General features: G+C 41.2%; 1 protein-coding gene and 1 long non-coding RNA gene across 4 annotated transcripts in view; one reads left to right on the top strand and one right to left on the bottom strand.

Moving 5' to 3' along the window:
• The window catches only part of NR6A1 (nuclear receptor subfamily 6 group A member 1), a 150,955-nt gene that overhangs the window by 20,094 nt on the left and 108,124 nt on the right, over window positions 1-22,737 (top strand). For 2 of the 3 annotated variants that reach the window (XM_019541026.1, XM_019541024.1), the window contains exons 2-3: window positions 10,307-10,348; window positions 17,042-17,101. In XM_019541026.1, coding sequence (XP_019396571.1) covers window positions 17,059-17,101 — 43 coding nt within the window. In that variant the 5' untranslated portion in view covers window positions 10,307-10,348; window positions 17,042-17,058. Of the gene's footprint in view, window positions 1-10,306; window positions 10,349-16,234; window positions 17,102-22,737 lie in introns of those variants that run through there. The other variant, XM_019541025.1, reaches the window with a different exon arrangement.
• LOC109314071 lies at window positions 17,000-19,820 on the bottom strand. The gene is made up of 2 exons (XR_002102212.1): window positions 17,862-19,820; window positions 17,000-17,216 (listed from the first exon to the last, which is right to left on the bottom strand). It is a non-coding gene; the product is annotated as an uncharacterized LOC109314071 (long non-coding RNA).

The raw sequence follows: 22,737 nt of genomic DNA, 5'->3' as shown, positions 1-22,737 counted from the left end.
ACGTGCTTTATATGGTCCTAATTGTAACTGCATCATAAACCTTCCTATGGTTCTTGATTAGATTATTTTGTAATAGGGTAAGAGCATCTTCCTGCTTAAGCAGTTTCTGAAACAGATATTGCTCAAGTAGAATAGAGTCAATTTGATTTTTGTTTTTATTATCCTTGACTCATTTGTGGTCTTAATAACACAGTTTAACATCATAAAATGTTTAATTTATATGCAGTAATGGCAAGAGATAATGGGAATTAATGTACTGAAATAATAGTTTGTGGATTGATATGGAAGATATAGATATTACCATCTCCTTTTTCCACATAAGTCTCATCAGACTGACTTTTTCGATCCATGTTTTCTTTGGGTTTAGTACTTTGAAGTTTTTTTAAAAACAAAGTACCTCTGGTGTTATATTAAAATAAGCAGTAAGAAAAATGGCTTGCAAATTTCTAAATAACCTAAGACTTGAAAACTGAAGTTCTGTGGGGTTGGAACACTTCAATCCAGTGTGCGCGACTTTGAGAGGAAGAGTGAAGGGGCTGAAAGAAGTTGGCACTTCTATTTCTTTCCTTTAGTTTCTCCATAAGAAAAAACAATGAGCATATGTCATATGTGGATTTGGGTCATTGGCATTTCCATGATGGTGATGACGGAAAGCTCTGTCTCCTTGAAGTGTCTTGTGATCCCATATTTCAGGGGTTCTCTTAGTTGCTTGTTGGAGGCAGGGAAGGTTCTCACCCCTTTGGCCCCTGAAATCTTCTGTTATTTGGGTGCTGTTTCCTCCCCCTTTTTCCTCTGAAGCATTGAACACTGCAGCTAACAGTGAGAGTTTGGCTGGGCTGTTCTTGTGCCTGTACTAGTATTTAGAAATGCAGGGCGGGGTTGATCTCGCACACGCGCGGGTCAAACTGGTCACCAGGTTTCGAGTCAGAAAGGAACCTGTCCCCCAGGTCAGATGGGGAAGGACTGTGGTTCCTCCCCACTTCCCTTCCTGTATAGTGCAGGGTATGATTCTTCTTACAGGGTAATCTGAGTAGATCGTAACCTAACAAATTTCCTGCCATTTCAGTAGCCCTGGCTTTAGTGGCTCTTGTCTTCCTTGTTTTTTACCTGCAGTATGTTTTTACCTCTTGTGCTTTATAGCAGTACTATGTGAGAGGGGCCAGATTTGATTATATAGAACCTTTTTTAGTTGCTTGGAATGCAGAAGACTGATTTTTGTGATCAGGGAGATCCTTTACAGCCTTGCGTTCCCGAGTCTCAGGCAGTGAGGAGCCAGAGGTCTTCCTTGGAGGTTGAGAATTTATTTAAAATTGTTCCATGCCGAACTGGAACAAAACATTTTTAAATCAAAACTGCTGTACCGATCGTTTCAGCTAGGTCAGAAGATGACCAGTGCTCTAACGTTAGTTGCCTCTTTCTGTGTACCCAAAGATGCTAGGCATGTTGCCCTGTTAATTCAGAATTTTTCCATATTTCTTATTGTGGAAGGCCCGAAAGGTGTTTGTTAAACAAAAGGCATTTTTCTGGTTATAAAGTACCACTCTTGCCTTCAAAAGTAGTAGTTGCCCTCATTAAAACCTTTCCCTTTTTTGTGTCCTTGTAAAATAAGGTATTTAGCAGAATTGGCAGAATTGTTGGACTCTGACGGGGCTGCGCCATGAGTGCTTCTGCTGTGGCCTCCAACCTGTGACCTCTGGGCTGTCAGTCTCTACCCTTAATATGAAACACGGCATCCTAACTCACTTCCTCATCTCAATCCAGGGATGTGCTGTGGAACAGGGTGTATCATTGCTCCATGCACAGAGCTTTGATTCCTCTCGTCTTAAATAACTCATTGTACGTTTTGCTCTTGGGTGGTTCAAAGACTAAAATTACAACAGGGGACTCGAATTGAATTGAATTGATTTGACCTGAGGGCTGGGTGCAGGAAGTACATTGACTGCAATATTATTATTAGCTGAGGAGGAAAGAGGCTAATTGATGGGAAGGAAAGTGGTGTTCACTTATGAAATGTTTTCAAATAATGTTCCCATAAATGTGTATGTTGGGTAAATCCGTGGGCATTTCACTTTCAACTGCATTGTGATTAAGGTAGTCTCGTAGCCTGGAATCACTTAAAGACTTGTATGTCTTTTAAAAGATGTCTTTATTTTTGTGTACTTTTGATACTCGTGCTTTGAGAAGGAGAACAGTGCCAAAACCAGTGGTCCTGTACTTGGGCTAATAAGGAGCAAACCATAGTGGGATTAAATCCCTTTAATGAAGAAAGATGTTTCAGATTTGGAAACAGTTGGTGGTCAGCCCAGTGCCGGAGAGGAAGGGCAGTTGGGCCAGTGCTCAGATGACAAGCCTTGGTACCACATTGCTGATCAAGCAGAACACAGGCCATCTGTGAAACGTGACAGTGATGAAGAGTGAAGGAGTGAGCAGGGGAGGTGGGCAGAGCCTCTTCTCATTTGGATTTTATTAATGTAACCCTCCGAAGTAACAATCCAGGAGAGGAAGTGGCCTGCTAGAGTATGAGTCCACCCCTGAACTGTAAGATGCAAGGATGGTGGGCATGTATTGAGACGATTGCCAGGAGAAAAGAACATTGGAACAAATGTCACCCTACAGAACACACTTTCTCTGCAGCTGCTGCTCCTCCTCCTCCTCCTCCAATACTGAAAACAGAGTGCAAACCCCAATACAGATGACTTGTTGTTACTCTAAAGCAATTCATAAGCTTTTTAAAAACTAAGCTAAATGATTTAAAGAGAAACCACTGCTGGAAGCTGTCAGAAACTCTGGTGTTTATCCATCAGTTTTGGGCAACTGGAACAAAAATGGACCTCTTTGCAAGTATGACAGAGGTGTATGGATGTGGTTTCTGTGCGAGGCTTTCCTTCGGCTGTAACGGCTCTGAATGAGGTCCTGGGAGAACAGTGCTAAGAGCACTTTATTTCTGAGCAGACCTGCAGTATTCTGGGTGTATTATAGCAGTGCACGAACGTGCCCATGTACATCTTCTTAGCCAGCTGGCTGGCTGGCTTAAAGCCTGAAAGACTGACTCGTAGGTCAGTTTTCAAATGAATGCTGCAGTTTCATAAAGAGAAACATTATTAAGAGTAGTACCGACTGATGGCTTAAGGGTGACTGCACCACACGTGGAGGAAGCATAGCAGAAGCAGTACAGATCTCAGTTGTGCAGCTTTTCTAGCTCTTGATCGCTTTTATAGATTGCAAAGACATTAAGGCTGGAAGGGACCTCGCAAGATCATTGTGTCCAGCCTTCTGGGAGAACTCAAGTCACTGACTGTGTCAAGTTTTTCACTCTAGTCACAAAAGTTAGATTTTTTTTTAAAATCAAGCATGCTGCAATTCTCATCATTGGTAAGAATTAAAACAAGCCCTCTGAAGGAGATGACATTCATAGTATGTAAACTTCAAGCACTGGACATGCATGCAATAAGACTTTTTGAAAATAAACCTATAAGTATTAGTACTGGGGACCCTATCAGCACTGCCCTCTCTCCCCCAATCTGAAAGTTTTCTTTCAAATGAGTCGCGAATGAGTTTCACAGCGAGGTGTAGAGTTTGCATGGAATTGTTGAGTTTAATTTTTTTTCTGAGATTCATTATTTGTATGTAGTAGGGTTTGTATATGTAATGACATGATTTTGCATTTCAGACCTTGCAGTATAGGTAAAAGCTTCTTTTGGGACAAAGAAAGCATTGTCTTATGGCTGAAGCAGGCAACCTGGGAAATAAGTTTTGGGCTTTCTGATGACAATGGGCAAGTCATAACCTCTCCATGCTTTGGTCTGTCTGCCTTCTAAATTGAAATACTTTTAGTTTCTCTTGGTTAGGTTTAGTTGCTCTTGGTTTATTTTAATTATTTTTTGGAGCTGTTAAGTCAAATCTTATGAGTTTTGAGATCATTTAGTACAGAGGTCAGCAGCCTACGACCTGTGGGCTGGATCCAAACAGTGGTGGCACAGGAGGTGGGCAGAAGACAGCTGTGCCAAGCTGTGCACCCTCTCTGCAGCCCTCCCTGCTGCGTTCTTATGCCTGAGCTTACCTAGGTGGGCTAGGTATCTGCTGCCAGGGTAAGTACAGGCAGCTTTGGCACTCGGGTGGTAGAGATTTCAGACCTGTGGCAAGGGGGCTTGGTTACAAAGCTCAGGCCTGCAGTGGCAAAAGGCTGCCAACACCTAATTTAGTAGATGATGGTGCTGTACTCAGTAAATACAAGATTTTTTATGGTACTATGTTTTCCGAACAGTACCCGTGGAATCTCATCCCTTCTCAGCTGAGGAATGATGCTGGCTGGGAAACCTTTTCTAACTGTATGCATTGAGGATGTTAAGCTAAAAAAGACGAGGTTTTCCCAGTAATGCACCTTCCCTCGAATTTGCCTTTTAACACCAGAAGCAGATTAGCTGCATGTGAAAGTTACTTTTTTTGTACTTTCATATTAGAATATTTATCTAGGATAAATACAAGCTGAAACTTTTAACTGATATGTTGTTTTTTAAGAGAATAACTCAATATATACATCAAATGCTATCTTAGAGCTTCTCAATGGGATTTTGTAAACTTAAAATAAAAAATCCTCTCCTGTGATTTATTTCACATGTATGATTAACTAATTCTGCGTCTGACTTGAAAGCCTATGGGGTGAAAGGTTAAAGATGTGGCATCTCCCTTTTATACAATAGGCTTCCTTTAGCTTGGAAGAGGGAGAAGGATACAGCGCTCTAGGCATTAATGACTGACTAAGAATTTGGGAGGATTAGTGCACATTCATCTTAATGTCTAACAAATACTGTTATGAATTGTTTTGATTCACTCAGTGTCTTACAGTTAGAACTGGTGCTGTTTGAGGTTTATGTTTATTGTTAAAAAAAGAAAAGAAAAAGGCTAATCGTTGATGTCTTCCAGTTTGCTGAATAAGTTGGTTCATGTCAGAGTATGCTCAGGCATCGCATGTGAAAACTTCAGTGTCTCATCTATGGGTGGCCAGGTTGGGGTTGACCTGTTGATATTGGGACAGGAGCCTATTGATAGGGTAAGAGAGCAGCAGGTGGACAGGAATTGATCCTATTGTTTTTCAGCTAATGAGTTTCCAAAGCACAGGGCTGCTTTTCTGCAGCAGTCTATTTGAGATGCTAGTGAGTATTAGCTGTTATCTACTGACGGTATTCTTTCATAGTCCTTAAAAAAAAAAAAAAAAAAAGGCCAAAAAACAAACACACAAATGAGAAGATGCTTACAGATTTAGTGATAAAATTTATGTGCTTCTGATTCCCTTGTATAATCTTACTAGGGAATAATATTGGACCTGGTGCTCAGAGGGGTGTAACTAGCACTTGCCTCCTAATTTCTGGGGTGCTTAGTGCCCAACCTTAATGAGGGTTTGTTTGCAGCCACTTTTTACAAAAAGCTTTTACTCTGGAGAGCTGCACAATAGTTGCAGAGGAGCTGTTGTGTTCTGCAGTTTTTCAAATAGGAACAAGGGCATCTGTCATACCCACCATCTGCAAGCTGCACAGCTTGCTTAATTGTCAGAGGATGTGATTCAGGCACTTGACATGTTATGAAGGACTTAGGTAATAAGATATGAAAACTGTTCTGGGGGTGACTGCATCCGTTCCTGGATCGTTGTTACAGTTGCCGAGTTGGTTGGTTATCTGTGGCATCCTCAGGCTTAACAAGGGCTCAAGACTCTCCTGGCTGGGTCCTGGCATTTCCCCAGTATTTCTTGTTCAGGACGTGATGGAAGCCCTATTTATTTTAGCTAGATTGCTTGGGGGAGGGGAAGAAAGGATGGTTCTTGTTGTATTTACATCTCCTTTCTCTCCCTTCTTGGTGTTAGTTAGGGATCCAGTCTCTTTTGTTGGGGGTGGCTTTGTTGGATTTGTCTGAAGTGTTGTGTTGTGTATTTGGGCTGGGTGGCTTTTCTCTGGGGTTTTAGTGCATATAGATGCCTTGCAAATAGGCACTTTACACACTAAGTAGCTGGAAACTTTAAATGTGTTCTCGACTGGCATGTGAACAGGGCACATGAACAAAGAAAAAGATGGAGTATTTCATTCTTGCCATTGTCAGTCATCCACCACATGTATAAATATTTCCTGCCTTTTCCTAATCTGATTCTGCTTCGGGACTTGTCCTTTTTGTAATGCCCCTTGTTTCAGGGTGATAACACGACCTGCTGGCTTCTCCAGGGTGCTCAGTTCCTCTTACATCATAAACAGTAAGTTTAAAAAAGAAGAAGAAAAAACAGCTCTCAGGCTGTCATGACAGTCTGTTTGTAAATGGTCCATTGCCCAAGAGCATCGTCTCCGATTCTGTGCCCAGACCTCCCATTACAAGCACATGCTCCTGCTCACCGGTGGAGAGCAGTTGAATGGTCTCTTGTGCGGCATGTGCTGGGTCATCAGCGTTACAGATGTCAGAGCAGAGTTGGGGGAAAGAAGCGTCCAGGGAAAGAAGGCTAAACTCAATTTTCCAGGTTACAAAGGTGAAGTAGCTTCTGTAGATTCATTGATGTGAGGGGCTGGAAGGGGCCTTGTAGATCATCGGGTCCAGTCCCCCTGCACTAGGCAGGAAAAGACAACTGGGGTCAAGTGACTGTCCAAGGCAGAGTTAAGGAGAATTGTCATATGGTCAGTGCATGTCTAACGGGGCCCTCTAACCACTGAAGTTCACTGGATTTTGCGTGCGCAACAAGAAATAAGCAACAGTGAGTCAGGTTAGGAGCATCCTTTCCATAACAGTGGTATGCCTCTTTCTTTTCCATTATTTTAAATAATGGGTTTATAGTGTATTCCTCTTTTTGCTTTAGTTGTATGTTTAGCTTATGACATCCTCTTACAGAGGGTAATTGGAAACATAGGTGACATCGACTGTAGAAATGCCAAATACGAGCAGGAAGAGCAGTATTCTTTGCTCTGAATCTGCTTCAACAGTAGCAGGAGCTGGGCCAGTATATGGAGGAGCATTGTCTGCAGATACGAGTCTGAGTGACTTATTGGTCTGAGAACCAATTCTTAGCCCCTTTATGCTTGTAATGATGTGTATTGTAAAGGATGGGATTTCTAGCTATATTCAAATAGAGAATCGGTTTTCCTTGTGTATGATTCAGATGCATCAAATGGCAAATTAGGAGCGGGTGTGTTTTAACAACAGTTGTTTTGGCAATTCTTTTACCATCATAAAATTTGTAACCATAAAAATCTTAAGAAGCCTAAAGCATTAAAAAGCTTTTAAAACTTGGTTGTCAATTCTGTATGAACACCAAAATGCAGTCTTGTTTGTATAAAGTTCAGAGAAGAACTTAATTTAATTTCAGGTTTTCTTTGCTCTGTTTACTGCAAAATCCCTTTTTTTTTAATCCAAGTTTTTAGTCATGTTAAAGTCATATTTAAAAACTTGGATTAAATTGGTATAGAAAAATAACAGAGGAACTGGAGAGGAGCAACTTAAGACATATGAGGTTGGTTGCCCCTGCTCTGAATTTTCTGTTTAAATGATTTCAAGCAGTTTCTGATATGTTTTCCAAACTTGTTTTAGAATGGCATCCCCACATCTAAAACAAAAGCTAATGACAAAGATGGCATCCTACAGACATAAGAATAGCACTAGGCAGATGTGGATGGGGAATGACTCCAGACAAAGAAAAGAGCTTTTGCAATTGCACACCGCAGGAGCTAATACTATTTGCAAACATGGTGGAGAGCAGGCAGGGAGATGGGTGGTAACAAAAAGAACTGGATTTCCCTTGACATTTCTCCTTGTCTCTTGCACACAATCCCTATCCCAGGGTAGCCAAATTCTGAATGGCAGCTTTTCACTGTAACAATCAAATCCTGAAAGACTTTTATTGAGAAGGCTAACAAAAAAAGTAGGAAGTGATACAATGATATTGGAAAGCTGTAGCAAACTCTACGTGTGCATACAGGTTTGCCTCGAGGAGTCCATATAACAGATAATGGGTGTCATTGATTTGCAGTAAACTGGCCAGGTGGTGGTTTCGGTACTGAAAATGTATTGAGCTTTTTTTGGGTGTGAATATTGGAATTTTTATTCCAAGTTTTTTGGGGGTTTTTTTTTTAGTTGAGTATGGTTTTTAGTGCATTTTAACTGGCTTTGGAGGCTTTGTAACACACTAAGAAGTGAAAAGGCAAACAGATGCATTGTCATCCTAAGAGCTGCTATGAAAGTAGTTGTTGCTGATGTAAATACAAACTGATTGTGTTCTGTATCTTAATTGTAAGCCTTTCAGTGTGGAATGTGTCCTTTTTATGTTTTTAAAGAATAAATAACCAGGAGCAAAGTGGTGGTTTTGGATAAGGGATTAGAAACCAGATCATGGAAATGGTGTGGGAAAGCATGAGAATTTCCCAAATAATTTAACCAAGGCCAACCAGTGTCAGTTCTGTGCTTTTTTTTAAAAAAAAACTCTTTTTACTGAAAAACACTTGTATTTAAATTTTGGGCAGAAGAATCATGAGGAAGCTATAACTAAACTGAGTATTTTAAATAGAAATATCTCTGGAAATAGTTAACAGAAGTAAAACATTGCATTAATAAATAATGTAACTTAGAACTCTCTTTCCTCAAAGAAATCAAATGTTTTATATTTCATGGTGCTTTTGTAGGTAACTAGTAACTCATGTTACCATATAGCATCTGTGACCCAGGGTGTAGTTTATTCTAAACTAATTTTATAGGGAGAAGTGTTGTTTTTGGAAGATGGAATAGTTTTAGATTTTGATGGCATGGTAAGCATTTGTGTTTAGGCATTATTACAGTAGCTTATCCTTATCCTGCTGAAAAAGAGAAATGGTGTACAAATCCCTTATCATTGCTTTTCGTGGGATTAACATGGCACACAAGCTTTAGATGGTCTGCGTAGAGATATAATCATGGAAAGTGCAATTTGTACATTATACAAATATTTAATAATCAAGCTTATAATGGCTCCGTCCTAGTGGCTCTCACTAGACTATGACCATGCTGTCAGATTAAATGAGATCTCAATTACTTTATTCAGCTGAGAGCCTTGGAAGCCCTCTCACCAAGTCTGTAAAGAGAATTGTGGGTTCTTTGTCACTGAGGTATCAAAACACATTCCCAAGATGTTACTTCACTGTGTGTAGTGTTAAAAATGTTGTTTTAAGCTAAGTGGGTAAAATACTTAAGTACTCAATATGATATAAATAATAGTGCTTGAAATGTACTTACTGATGCAATTCACCAGCTTGATTTTAATGTCTAAAGTCATACCACACTCGTAACTTACAATTTGGATAACCAGCATTGGAATGGTTAAACAGCTGAAATAATAATGGATCCCAAAAAATAGGGCTAGGAAGGATATCAAGAGGTCACTTAGTCCACTTTCCTGCTCAAGGTATGAGCAGGAAAGGTACCTTGATCATACCTGCTCAAGGTATGATCATCCTTGACTAAAACATGCCAGTCAAGCATTTGTCTAACCTGCTCTTGAAAGTTTCCAGGGATGTTGATTCGACAACCTCCCTAGGTGGCCTGTTCCAGTGTTTAGCCACCCTCATAGGGAGACAGGTCCTTCCTAAATTGACTCTAATGCCATTTGAGACCATTTTTCCTGCTCCTGTCCCATATGACCATGAAGAACAGGCCTTAACCTGTCCTTCACATATTTGAAGACTGTGATCAGATCCTCCCTCAGTCTTGTCTTCTCCAGACTAGGTAAGGCTAGTTCTTTCAGTCTTTACTCAAAAGTAATGTTTCCCAGGCCTCCAATTTCCATTGTTATTCCATGGGCTCTTTCTAATCTGACCATATTTTTCTTGAAGTCTGGAGCCCCAAAACTAGACACAACTGGAGGTAAGACCTCCCCACTAATGAAAAATAGAGCAAAAGAATTGCTTCGCTTGATTTGGAAGGGCCGGTCCTGTTTAATACAAATCAGTATGCTCTTGGACTTTTTACATCAAGAGCATGCTGTTGGCTCATATTGATCTTGTTCTCTGCTGTGACCCCCACATCCCTGTATTTCTGTGTGCAGATATTCTGTCCAAAGTGCAGGGCTTTGCAGTTGTCCTTGCATTTCATCTGATTTAATGTAGGATCATTTCCAGGTCATTTTGAATCCTAGTCCTGCCCTCCAGAGTGTCTGTAGCTCCACTTGGTTTGGTGTCATCCACAAACGAATTGTATAACCTTTCCATGTTGCTGTATTTATTAACCCCCCCCCCAAAAAAAAAAACAACAACACAAAAAACCGTACTCCATGCTCATGATTTTTTTTTTCTCTCCTCCCATCCCCTTTCAGGATTCTGTCGAGAGCCTTCAACAGAGCATGAGCCACCTACCAGTAAGTATTAGTTGTAAAAAGTTTTGGTTTGCCCAGAGATAGAAGGGTTGGTGCAGTAAGCACAATTGTTTTGGGTATTGATTGAATGCAGATTATATTACAAATCATAAATTACCCGAGCAAGTCTCCATTTAACCTTGGAGGTGTTGATCCCTATCACTTGATTAGCTGGGGATCAGGAAAGGAAGGTCTTCCAGAGCTGCTTGCACTTCTAATGACATCTCTCTCAGCCTGATGACCCCTCTGCTTGCAGCTTGGGAGTGGCCCTTCCACACTTCGCTGGAGGGTGTTGTTGAAGTAAGGGGCAGTTTCTTCTCACCGGGGAGCGGGGGGGATAAGCAATCTCTATTAGGTTGCCTACAGCCTGGAAGTGTGCATCTGGTTCCTGGTCCTGCTCTCATCTCTGGTGGGGATGCTGGCCACCTTGTGACCTGAATTTTGAGTGTTCTGCATAACATAATGTACTATTACTAGAATAAAATCCCCTTAATTTGGGATTATTCACTGATAGCCAGTGGTCTCTGTGGTGCCTTTTATGCAATGTCAGCTAAGGCTCTTTGTGAAAAGGGTATTCTGTGAGCCACAGCTACTGACTTACCAAGAATTTGCAGCATTTCCCCCAAATTCTTTCAGGCATGCATTCCCAACGTGGAATGGTTGTTACCACCCTATGTAATGCTGTGACTAAAAGGGAGGAAAATCCTGAAACCCTTTTGTTAGAATATGAGTCAAATAATAAGAAAAGTTCCAGAACTGTTCTGAAATAGAGAGTAAGCACAAAATTAAAATGAACACATTGAAAATACATGCTTTCATGACTGAAGGTAGATATGCTTTTGCAAGCCTTACATACAGTTTTAAATTGTTGTGATTTTTTTTTCTTTCTGTTGTGTTAAATAGAAGGTAGCCATGGTTCTGAGACTTTCTCTGTTAGTGGAAATAATCGTTAAAGTTTGGGGTGTAGTGAAAAATACTTCCAAAAACAGTGTCTGTCTCTTAGTCATGAAGTAAGACGAGGCCCTACTCTGAAGGTAAAGTATAGAGAAAGGTGTCTTAACACTCTTGGCCAGTTGATGGATACTGACCCATTCATAACTCAAGTGTATCCTGTAAAGCAATAGAGTTGTACATATGAGGGGTAGGTTTTGGAGTTGTCACCCCCAGCTCCAGTTCTTGAGGCACCTCTGAATAACCTTTGCATTGTTCTCCCTAGGACTCTGTAAGCTTGGGATAGTCCCATTTCACGTGTTTGTTTGTATCCCCTATTCCAGAAGGGCGCTCTCGCTATCTTCGTTGGCTCATTGATGCCATCTACTCGCGGGAGCCCTTTACTGATGCTCGGTATGGTGGGCTGCAAAACATGACTGTGCATGGTGTAATAGGGCTGCAGGTGTGGAGTCTTAATTGTTTGCGCTCTGGGAAGTGGCTGGCCTGCAGCACAGGCAGGAGGAGGCTATAGCCCACTAAACTGGCACGATGCTTTGCCGAGGATGCCGGAAACATCTGCATCTTCTCTGCATGCGGTGTCCAAATGACCATCACCCCTTTACACTGGGAAAGATGACAACCGTGGAAGAGCTCTTCCGATCTCTTTGCCGAGGATGCCGGAAACATCTGCATCTTCTCTGCATGCGGTGTCCAAATGACCATCACCCCTTTACACTGGGAAAGATGACAACCGTATGTTGGGTTACTAAAACACTCGTGCACCAGAGATCTTCAAAGTCCAATGCTATGGCACAGGTTCAGGCTAAGTTCATTTCTATGGGTAGCCTCCATATACCCCTTCAATTAGCATAAGTGGGGACAAGGGCAGTCAAAGGTCAAGAGAAGTTCAAAATAGCATAACCTTTTTTGCTAGTGTTACTAAACAGCTGTAATCCTGCAGTGCTCACCAAGCTTTTCTTTACCATCATGTTTACTATAGAGCTATAAAATGCGAAGAACAAGGCCTGGCTTGATACAAGGGAAGTTGGAAATCAAGCAGTTAAGAATAGGTAGCATTGTTGCTTAAAACAGGAGAAATAATTGATTTATGTTATGGTGCCCAATTAGGCTGTAAAGTGAGAAACGTTTAAAGCAACCCTGTGGCTTCAAGGCAGCTCTTTGCTCTGATTCCTGTTCAGCAAATAGGAGGCACCCCAATAAAGGTCATCAGCTCCATGAGCTAAATTATTAATTCCTTTCATGCCACTCAGGGCTTGTAAACAGTATATAATACAAGAAAACAATTGGCACTGTTCACTTATTGGCCGGAGAAAAGGTCAAAGGTTAAATAGTTGTATTGGCAACAGCTGTTCTTCATAGTCAAGTAGACTTTTGTCCTTTTTTATCTTCTCTTGGAACAAGCCTGTTTCCAAAATTTTAGCTGGCTGTTATCCATGTCTTTCTTCCCCCTCCTTCCCCTCTTAGCTAAACCTGTTCTTCCAAGTTAAACATGTATGTGATGAATTGTGGGAGCAGCCAGAAAGGATGAAAAAGAACCAGCCATCTCAGCTTTAAAGAGCTTTTGGTTTGAAATATTTTTTGTGTGTGGGCTTTGTACAAGTGTTTTAAAAACGAAACGCTCCTTAACTGGGTGGAATAAAATGGTGTCTTTTCTATACAGTTTTAACTTGTTTTTAAACTTAAAGTTTAAAACGTTTCTTTTATTATCATTTATTTATTTTCTTTTATTATCAATTTATTTTGCTCTAAATCTCATTTTGTTAATAGCGTAGTAGAAACATGAAAATGTTTAGTATTCATTTTTTATGTGATGAGGCTTTAAATCTGAACATTTTCAATATATATACAAGTTTTGGAAGCTAGTTTAGTTGTTGAACAGGACTAAATCCCCTCCCCCCCCCGGCATTTTGCTTTTGATTGTCATGGTATCTGAAGCATATTATGATGGCTGAATATTCCTTCCAACTTGTAAGAGGGGATGCTACAGTTCACAGTCCTTCTAGCTTTAATTTGAAAAGACATTGACCCAGACTAATTAAAAAGAAACAACTATCTAATTATGATTGTGGCAAACTATTTCAGTTAATAATTCAGTTAATAATTAACATTTAGAAATATTGCAGTTATGAACCTGTCCATTGTGTTAAGCTGACACAATTACTTGACTTCAACATCTAAAAACCCAAAGAGCTCTTGTTAGAGAACTGCTTACTCTACACTGCATTTGTCTTGTGTGTGGGTGGTTATCAAGTGTCATTCAAAAGTTATCAAATGAAATGATTCCAGATGTTTGCAGGTGTAGCTTACTGCTGTAAGTGATTCAGTTATTTGCACAGTCATTTTCCTTGTGCCACTGCTGCCGACTTCTGCTGACCACTTCTAGCTTCTCCACCATCTGGCTGACTTGCAGGGCAGCTGACCCCTCCTCCCCCCAAACAGCAGCAGGTAACCTACAAATGACCATCTGCTGACCCATTACTTTAACCTTTTATGAAAGCTAAAGGAGTTGTTCCCATGCCAATTTTTCAATATCAGTAGCATGCATGCATTTTCAGCAGCAGCAAAATAGATGACTTTTACTCTTGGTTTGTCACGTTAAAATTTGGCTGGATGTGAAGTTACACAAACAGCTGTTTTATAGGCCATGAGATTAGACTCCTTCCATGCATTTGTGATTGCTAAATCATATATGAAGCACTTTTTTGCTACCTATGAAGTTAAGGGATTGTTAGTGCCCTCAAAGGATTAAGGGTTCTTGTTGGGAAGAAATGCCATTTGGAGTTAGGGCCAAAGGAAGAAAGAAACAAAACCAAACTTTTATATAACCAAGGAAGAAAACTTGGTAAAATTCTCCTGTGTGACATGGGCATATGACTGTTGCCGCTGACTCCATACACATCTACAGTTTTCCATAAGAATGGGCTGTTGTAAATGCTTACACAGTTACCTTGTTTGTGCCTGTCGACCTTGGGCACATCTTACATAAAAACAAATGTCCGACCACCTAGGAGGAGCCACAATATTATGGTAACTTCCTTCAATTAATCGCCTGCCCACCAAGGAATAAACTGGGGAAGAATACAGGAAAAATAAAACAAAAAAATTAAACCTTGGCCCAAGAGTGAACTTTGTATCGTGCAACTAAATTGTGCTGCCAGGAGTGAGTTCCTGAGTTGAGGAATGTAGAGTTGTATTACTGCATTGTTTGGGCTCTTAGATGTGGGAATGCAATTTGCTAGCAACAAAACGGAGAGTCTTCAAATTCTCTCCCTTGTTGCCCTTGGGAGACTGGGGATATCAGGAGAACAGAAACACAAGCGATAACCCTGCTGAAGTGGAGTCATAAAATTGTATATCAAGATCATGAGGAAAAAAGCTGTAGTGATTACTACCAAAGAAAAGAAGTGGGGCACAATGGTTGAGGATCCCTGGCCTGCTTTTCAAAACACAAATTGGTCCTTGTGTGATGATTCCTAAGGAGCGAAGAGATGGCTCTGCATTTCCTAATGCACGATCGCAGCTGACCCTGTTCCTGGCAGATGAGTCTGTCTGTCCTCAATCCAAACTTTTTTTGGAGTTTAGGCCCCATCTGGATTTTTTAGTTGGATCCATCTGTAACTGGGTCTGTCCTTCCTGGCATACTATAAGAAGCAAGTCCAGCCTCCAGCTCAATGTTGGACATAAGCTCAGGGCATCCCAGTCTCCCAGACAGACCTCCACTGGTGGTGGTGCTGCTGCTGCTCATGTGTTGGAAGAGGGCACCTGCTTTATGAAAACTTTTGAAGCAGGATCTCTTTTCTGATAAGGGTCCTTTTGAAGGGGCTCCAGACCCTGCTGGGATCTAATCATCTTGACCCTTCCTGCCATTTCTAGTCCTGACCCATTTCAGAGGTTAATATGATATAGAATTTAAAGCTGATGGAGTGTGTAGTTTAGGAATTCTTTGCAAACTGATAAAAAGATAGTTGTTTTCAAAGACAGCTGTATGTCATAGTTTTGAGGATGCATGTTATCTGACTACAGAAATGAATGCTTTGAAAAGCAGGTCTGGCAGTAACAGATGTGTGTAGGGAAGATGAAAATCTCTTAAGGGGACAGAGGAGAAAATAAATTCTCAGATAAAAAAAAAAAAAGGGAGGTCTGGTATTTCTGTTGATCATGCTTTTTTTATTAAAACTAGGAAGCTGTATTATAAAATTAATTTTCCTTTTTACAGAATATATACAGAATAAACTATTACAGCAGCAGTGAAAAGCTGAACTGTATTTGAACACATGTATTTATGGGAATTATAAAGAAAGTGGCATCAACTGGTGTAGTACTTAGAGTTTTATGACACTTCACTGAACGTATTTCCAGCTGCTCATAACTTGCTTGATTCTTTTTTTTGGTCTTGGTCTCTACTTTTCTCCATATAAAAGAATTTTTGAGCTTTCTTCAAACAGATATACACTGGAAAGTGTCTGGCTGGGGATAGGAGTGGGAAACTGGTGTTGCAGTAGCAATCCTTGACGACTCTGCCAAAATTTGGCTTGCATGCAACAGTTATGATCCTTCTGGACATGGTGTGTGGTTCATTTTGCATGGCTTTTTCTGTAAGCTCAAAGCCTATGGTTAAGTTGGGCATTCTTGTACAGAGGATCTGAAACTGTTCGGTGGGCTGCAGCAGTTGTGAAGTTTCAGATTTGTTCTGCACCTCTTAAAGACCAGAAGGGGGGAAGTTTGGGTGTTGAGGACCTCCTGCAAGCCCTGGTGGAGGAGGTTCTAGGAGTTCCCAGCATTCATGGTTTTACCTTTTTTTTTTTTTTTTAATACCTGGTGGTTTTCTTTAAAAGTCCATCTCCTATGGTTAGGCAACGCACTAGAATTCTGCTGCTATTTAAAAGGGTGTATGCTCTTAAATGTGTGTAATGACAGGATAAAACCTGATAACTTAACAAGCGTAACTGAGCACCACAGTGACATCTGCTTATCCGCAACTGGGGATGGCATGGAGACTGTCTTCCAGCTGCCTTTTCAGTATGTGCATTTTCAGATTCAGTTTTGAACCTGAAAGGCTCAGCCTTTGCTTAGGAATTAGCAGCTCCTTTCCAAAGGCTCAGATGGGGAGAGGAGGTAGGAGAGGAACCCTCAGCCATCCACCCACTGAACCAAAAAATCCTACTACCACACACACTGAAACAACAGCACACAGGTTAAATTATTACTACTGCATGATTCAATCCATTTACAGTTTGTGACACTTTGAAAGCTTGTGACTGACAATGGTCTTTCAGGAGTGTTCTCTGTGCTGTACATATGGAATATAACTGCTTGTTGCAAGCAGCTACCTTTAGAAGAGGAGGCAAGTAAAGGTCCTTCATATTTTATTTTTTCTTAAAAATAAGAAAATAATAAATGTTGTACCAAAATCTGCCAACAGAATATTCAGACTGTATAAAGAACACTTTGAAGTCTGGAAAGGTCCAACATTTAAGTTGATGAACTTCAAGTGTATTTTACATACTTGTCTTTATACACATTATGGTAAGGTATACTCGTGTGTCATGTTTCAGTAGCTCTGTCAGAATTGTAGGGGGTGGGGGAAGGAACAACCCAATGCTGGCATATTGTTTTTCTCAAATAAGGCAAAACTTTAAAGATGAGGGAAAAGATGGTTTAAATGTAAACTCAACTTGTTCAGAGTGTAAATATATAATTTACATGGCAGAAATGAATATTCTTAAAGTCTGTCTTTCTCATTAGCTACAGATGTGGAGCAGATGAGTTCCTCTTCTCCTGTTCTTCCCGTGAACTCCATGGGCAGTAAGTACCTCCTTTCTCTTGTCCCACACAGCCAGGTGGAATTTCTTTATTGCTGACAACTTTGGTTTTTGATCTGAGATTGCCAAATGAATGATACTACTTCAGTGTAGGAGCTCTGAAAAGCAATGCAGTTAAATCTTTACTGAAGAAGACCATTAAGGATGTTGCCCCTTGTTACCTTTCCCACAAAAATACCATAGGCCTAGCCTGTGCTGAGACCCTTTACAGGTGTAGCTGTATCAGTTGTGTCCTTGATTCCTCCCCTCCCTTCTCCTCTAGCAAAGGTTATAAAGTAGATTAGTGGGGCCCAACTTTTTTGGCAGAGATGCCAAAACTTAGTCATGCATCCCCACTGAGTGCCACTGCGATTCCTATCCTCTGGGTTCTGCTTTCTACTCAGTTCCTGTGCTCCTTGTCCAATCTGCTGCTCTGCTTTCTGCTCCCTGCACTATCTGCTACTGTGCTGTCCCCCCTCCCTGGTCCGTTGCATGCCACACGCAGGCTGCCTTTGTGTCACTTATGGCGTGCGGGCCGCAGTTTGGCCACCCCTGGAGTAGATGGTGAAATAAAGAACAGCATTATTTCTTTACCAGCATAATTTCCCATACTCTCAAGATATTTTTAGTGGCTTATCAGTGCTAGTATCGTCAGGAAACGCCCCCTAGTCTGCATAGGACTTTGTTCTCCTACTCTGCCAGGCCGGAGGGAGTTGGGTTCCCAAATCCTGTTCAATTAATGTAATTATCTGTGCATAACTCACTTAGGCTGCTTGAAACCTTGGCTTTGGGACTCTCAAAATCCTTCTCCCTGCACAAGAAGCAGTGGTTTGTTTTTTAAAGACTCCATCTAGTGGTAATTAGTGCATCTGATGCCCAAACGTGCCTTTGTCAGTGATAATCCACTAGGTGGCAACAAGTCCTTATCTGACAATGGGAGCCCAACGGCCCAAATTCTGAACATCTGCATCTAGAGTGCAGATTTCTTGTTCCCAAGGTAGTGTTTTCCGTTAGTTGGAATCTCCCAGAAGAGGTAAACAGCTAACCAGAGCTTTTCAGAAGATAATGGTCTTTGCAACACGGAGATCCCAAGCCCAGGATGTCTCCATACCCTTTTCATCGTGTTGATGGACTGTGCTGGCTTCTTACCAAAGATCAACACAGCTTGGGAGAACCTGCATGTACTAGGATTGTTTTGTGGCAAGCCTTTGCCTTCTTGGCGGTTTGGGATTTAATAAGCCCCTTGGACCTTCCTCTTACGTGTGTATGCATGATTATTTGTTAAAATGATATTTATGATGAGCAGTAGCTTGATCTAGCTAGACTGGTGTCAGGAAGCCAGCTTTTTATTAGTTGATTGATTCAGTTGCAGATGATCAATTTTTCCATGAACAGCGGTGGCAACTTCATGTGCACACAAACTTCATACACTTTTGAAAATGCGTACATTTATGTTAAATTGTGCAAAATAATTTACCATTTAATTATTGTTTTAACTCAACATTACTTCCCCTTGTTTAGGGGGTCTTAAGGCAAAATTACCTCCTATTATGTGAATACATTTGCTGAATACTCAAAGTAAGGCTGTATAACTTGAATTGAACCCTGGCTTGCTTTTTTCCTTAAATCACTCTTAGCATCTGTCTGTTATGTCATTAAGCTTGTCCCCACTTTGTAGGTTTGTAGATTACAAAGGTTACTCCTGGTTTTATAATCATCTACTCTGACGTCCCATTTAACACAGGCCTCTGGACTTCCTTGTATAAATTATTGCTGCAAATTCAATAGTTATACTTGATTTTTTAGGAAAACAGCCTATCTGGATTTTAAAATTCCCAGTAATCCAGGATCTACCATAACTATTGGTAAACTGTTCCAGTGGTTGATACCTACTTCATTTAAAAGCTTGCGTTTTATTTGTAGTCTACATTTGTCCAGCTTCAACTTCCGGCCAGTGGTTCTAGTTAACTTTTTGTCCGCTAGATTGCAGTGCTTTCTTCAGATAATGTTTGCTAGTTCCTTGCTAGGTACTTACATCGATCAGTGCTCAACCTTTGATAAACTAAACAGATTTAGCTCCTTCAGTCCTTTACTAAATAGTGTGTTTTCTGGTCTTTTAATCATTCCTTGTGGGTTTTCTTAGCATCTTCTTAATTTTCAGCATCTTCCTTGAAGCATGGACAGCAGTATTGCACATCATGTGGAGGAATGTTCACACTAGTGCCAACTACAGAGATAATAGCTCTCCTACTCAATAGTCCCCTTTTTCTACAGCCAAGAATCACATTAGCACCTTTTGCCCAGCACGTCTTTGAGAGCTCCTTGTCAACTGATTATCCACCTTGCCTTCCAAATTTGTCACTTCTGCCTTACTTCATTGCCCAAGGAGCTTATTTTGCTGTTGCTTTATCCCATACAATCAAACTCCAAGTATTTTCTGACCTAGGAGTAGAAGAACATAGAAAAAAAATCGTTTGGTGAAAACCAAACATCAGAAAAATGCATAGTAAGTTTGGAGGGCTACAACAAAACGATACTTAACCAGTTCACCGGCACAAATGGCGAAAATTTGTTCAACCCACTTTAAAGCTCAAACAAGTTTGAAAATTGAGCGTTCTGTCTACCCGTGTAATAAAGTTATACTCCTGGTTTGTATGGGGACCACATGTTTTCTGTACTCTGCTTGAGATGGAGCAGATCTGTTACTGCCCACTGAGTGATCTTATTTATTCCCTGGGGATTCACTAGATGACCTCCTGATGTCCTTTCCAACCCTATTTTTTTTAAGATCCATTTTCTACGTAAGAGTGTGTAGGTGCCTTGTGCGTGCGTGCGCCATTTTTATTTCCTTTGCACACCATCATCATTTAAAAGTATTCCTGAAAAGTCTAAAGTGGTCAATCGTGCTTTGGATGACAGTCTTCCATAATATTAAAATTAAAAGCTGCGCCTTATGTTGAAGAGCAGTAACAGTTGCACCCAAACCAGAATTCTTCTGTCTTTTGTGTTTGTCACTTGTTTAAACATGTAAATATGCCTGCTGCTTTTAGTAAAGCTACATTGAACATTGTGTATCAGGGAATAAATCCCTGAAAATGAGGTGTTTCAGTGGAAGTGCAGGCTGATCCCTAATGTTAACATTGGCGTCTATTGGAAGAAGCCTTCAATAATTGAACTATGCCCTTCAGTGTCAAAAGTTTGGGAAAAGAGGAGTGTTCAAAGTCCCAGCCCTGCAAGGAGCCAGTCTGCTTGGCTTTTTGTAAGTGAGCAGGTCCATTGAGTTCAATGGGTTTATTCATGTATGTAGAACTAAGCACGTTAGGCTTGATTTTTGCAAGACTCTCACAGTCCAGATACCTTTACAAGTGTTTTTGTTTTGTTTTTGAGAGAGAGAGAGAGAGAGAAAGAAAAGAAGAATTTGTCCAAGTAACCCAGCAATTTTCTGGTTTTTGCTCCCTTGGGAAGTGTTTTGGTTTTGGAAAAAATCCAGCCCAAAGAAAGCTTGCAGTGTGCCTTAAAAAGAGCAGTGCCTTCTGTTTTGCTGGCTGAGAAACAGCTGCTTTTCAAAGACCTTCAAGTTTAAAACAACCCCCCCAAAAAAACAAAAAAACCCCAAAAAACAAAAAAAACCTCAGGGAAAAAAAGGTGCATTTTTCCAGTTTATAAGGAGAGCTTGGTGTCAGAATGTGTTTAGATTGGTGCTCAGGATCTGAAAGGACAGCATGGTCGGGATTCTTTTACGGGGTGGGGAAGGAGTTGTGAAAGTCTGGTCGTGCTTAGATAAATGATTTTATAATGTTGCAGGACTTCAGGTTTAGGCAGTTTTACAGATTGCAGATAAGACAAGTTTACTGGCCTTTAGCATGTTACAAAATGACTGATTTCACCTCCTAATCTATGCAAACAGATAATCTGTAAAACTGATACACAGTTATGGAAAAGTAAACCCAGGACGAGCTCCAGGCCATCCCGGTCATTCTGGATCTTATAAATAGCTATTTGAACAAGCAGCTCTCATTATTATGGGCACCGTTCACTGACTGGATGGTGAAGCTTTTGACTGACACACTTCCAGTACAGCCCTGCATATAAATCATGTGCTTAAACCTATGTTGTATGAATGTAAATTGCAGTTACTTGCAGGAAAAAGCTGCAGATCCATTTTGGAGCTTGCGGGTCCTTCAAGGCACAACCACACCTGTCAGTTGAGGCGGACGGGGCAGCAGGCACACCTGTGAGGGCCTAGGCAGTCCATCTCCCTCTAGTAGGTAGGAGAAAGTTTAACCAGACTTTCTGCCAAAGCAAAACAGCTGGTAAAGAATCTGGGCATGTCTCCCCCTGGCTGCCTTTTAATAGCCAGGTTAGTGGATGCTGAGTGTTTGTGCAGTGATGGGTACCCCGGCGTGCTGCACAGCAAGTGACAGGAAGAGACTTCCTGCACTTCACATACTGATGTGAGCGGCTATAGCAGTGTCCAGCACGGCATGTCTGGGCATGCTTCTCCACTAGCAATGCCTCATAAGACCAGAGGAAGAGACAAATACGCAGAAAAGGAATAATAATAATAATAATAATAAAAAAACGCTGCCTGAGGCTGGCTTATACAGTGGGTTGGCCCTAGCACACCTGCTGAGCCAACCAGATCCCACATGCCCCCCACCATTTTCTTATTTTCCAAACAGCCAGTTGCAGAGAGGAGGGGAGGAGTAGTTCAGATGTGGGGTCAGGTGGGCAGCAAGTAACCTTTTGGACCATTTCCTCTGCTTTCCTGAAAGCATGTGCCTGCTTCCTCATCTGAAATCCTGCAGGTTATGTAACAATGCCCAGCTTGCCCACTGAATGCAGGGAACATGGTCCATATAAAGACATCCCTTCTCTCCCCTTGAGCAGCTCCTGTGCATGCTGAGGATTCCTCTCAAGAGCGAGATAATTAATTCAACTCGTCTGTGATTCTGCTTGTTGTGAGCACATTGCAACTGCTGACATTTTTTGTTCAGAATCACTCTTGGGGCATGGCAGAAAGCCCTATAAGGTCAGGGTACCCTCAGAGTTGTAGACCTGAGGAGCTGATTCCCCCCCCACAAATCCAAGATGGATGCTCTATTCTTACCACAGGGGTTACTTGTTTACAGGGGGAAACATCTAAGGCCTTCTTCTGGTGGCAGAGTTGTATTAGGAGTTAATACTACCCTTATTCTCAAAATAAATTCAGTGAAAAAAGATTTTGGCTATACTTCTTTCTTTCCAACCTATGTTGCTAAACTCACAACACCCTTAAAATACACTTAAAACATATCAGACGAATCAACTAGCACAAATACTCCACCCACCCATGTGCGCTTGGCAGACTTCTGCTCTAAGAATCAACACATTGTACATAGATTCATAGAAGTGGGGTTGGAAGGGACCTTGTAGATCTTCAAGTCCGACCCCCTGCCTGGGCGGGAGAAAAACTGGGCTCGGATGACTCCAGCCAGGTAGGGATCAAGCCTCTTCTTAAAGACCCCCAGGGTAGGAGCCAGCACCACTTCCCTTGGAAGTTGGTCCCAGATCCTAGCCGCCCTGACCGTGAAGTAGTTCTTACGGATGTCTAATCTAAACCTCCTCGCCAACAACTTGTGGCCGTTATTCCTTGTTATG

Source organism: Crocodylus porosus, unplaced genomic scaffold (assembly GCF_001723895.1).
Source record: "Crocodylus porosus isolate Cpor-Errol unplaced genomic scaffold, CroPor_comp1, whole genome shotgun sequence".
Lineage (NCBI taxonomy): Eukaryota > Metazoa > Chordata > Crocodylia > Crocodylidae > Crocodylus > Crocodylus porosus.
This window is presented reverse-complemented; position numbering and strand designations above follow the sequence as displayed.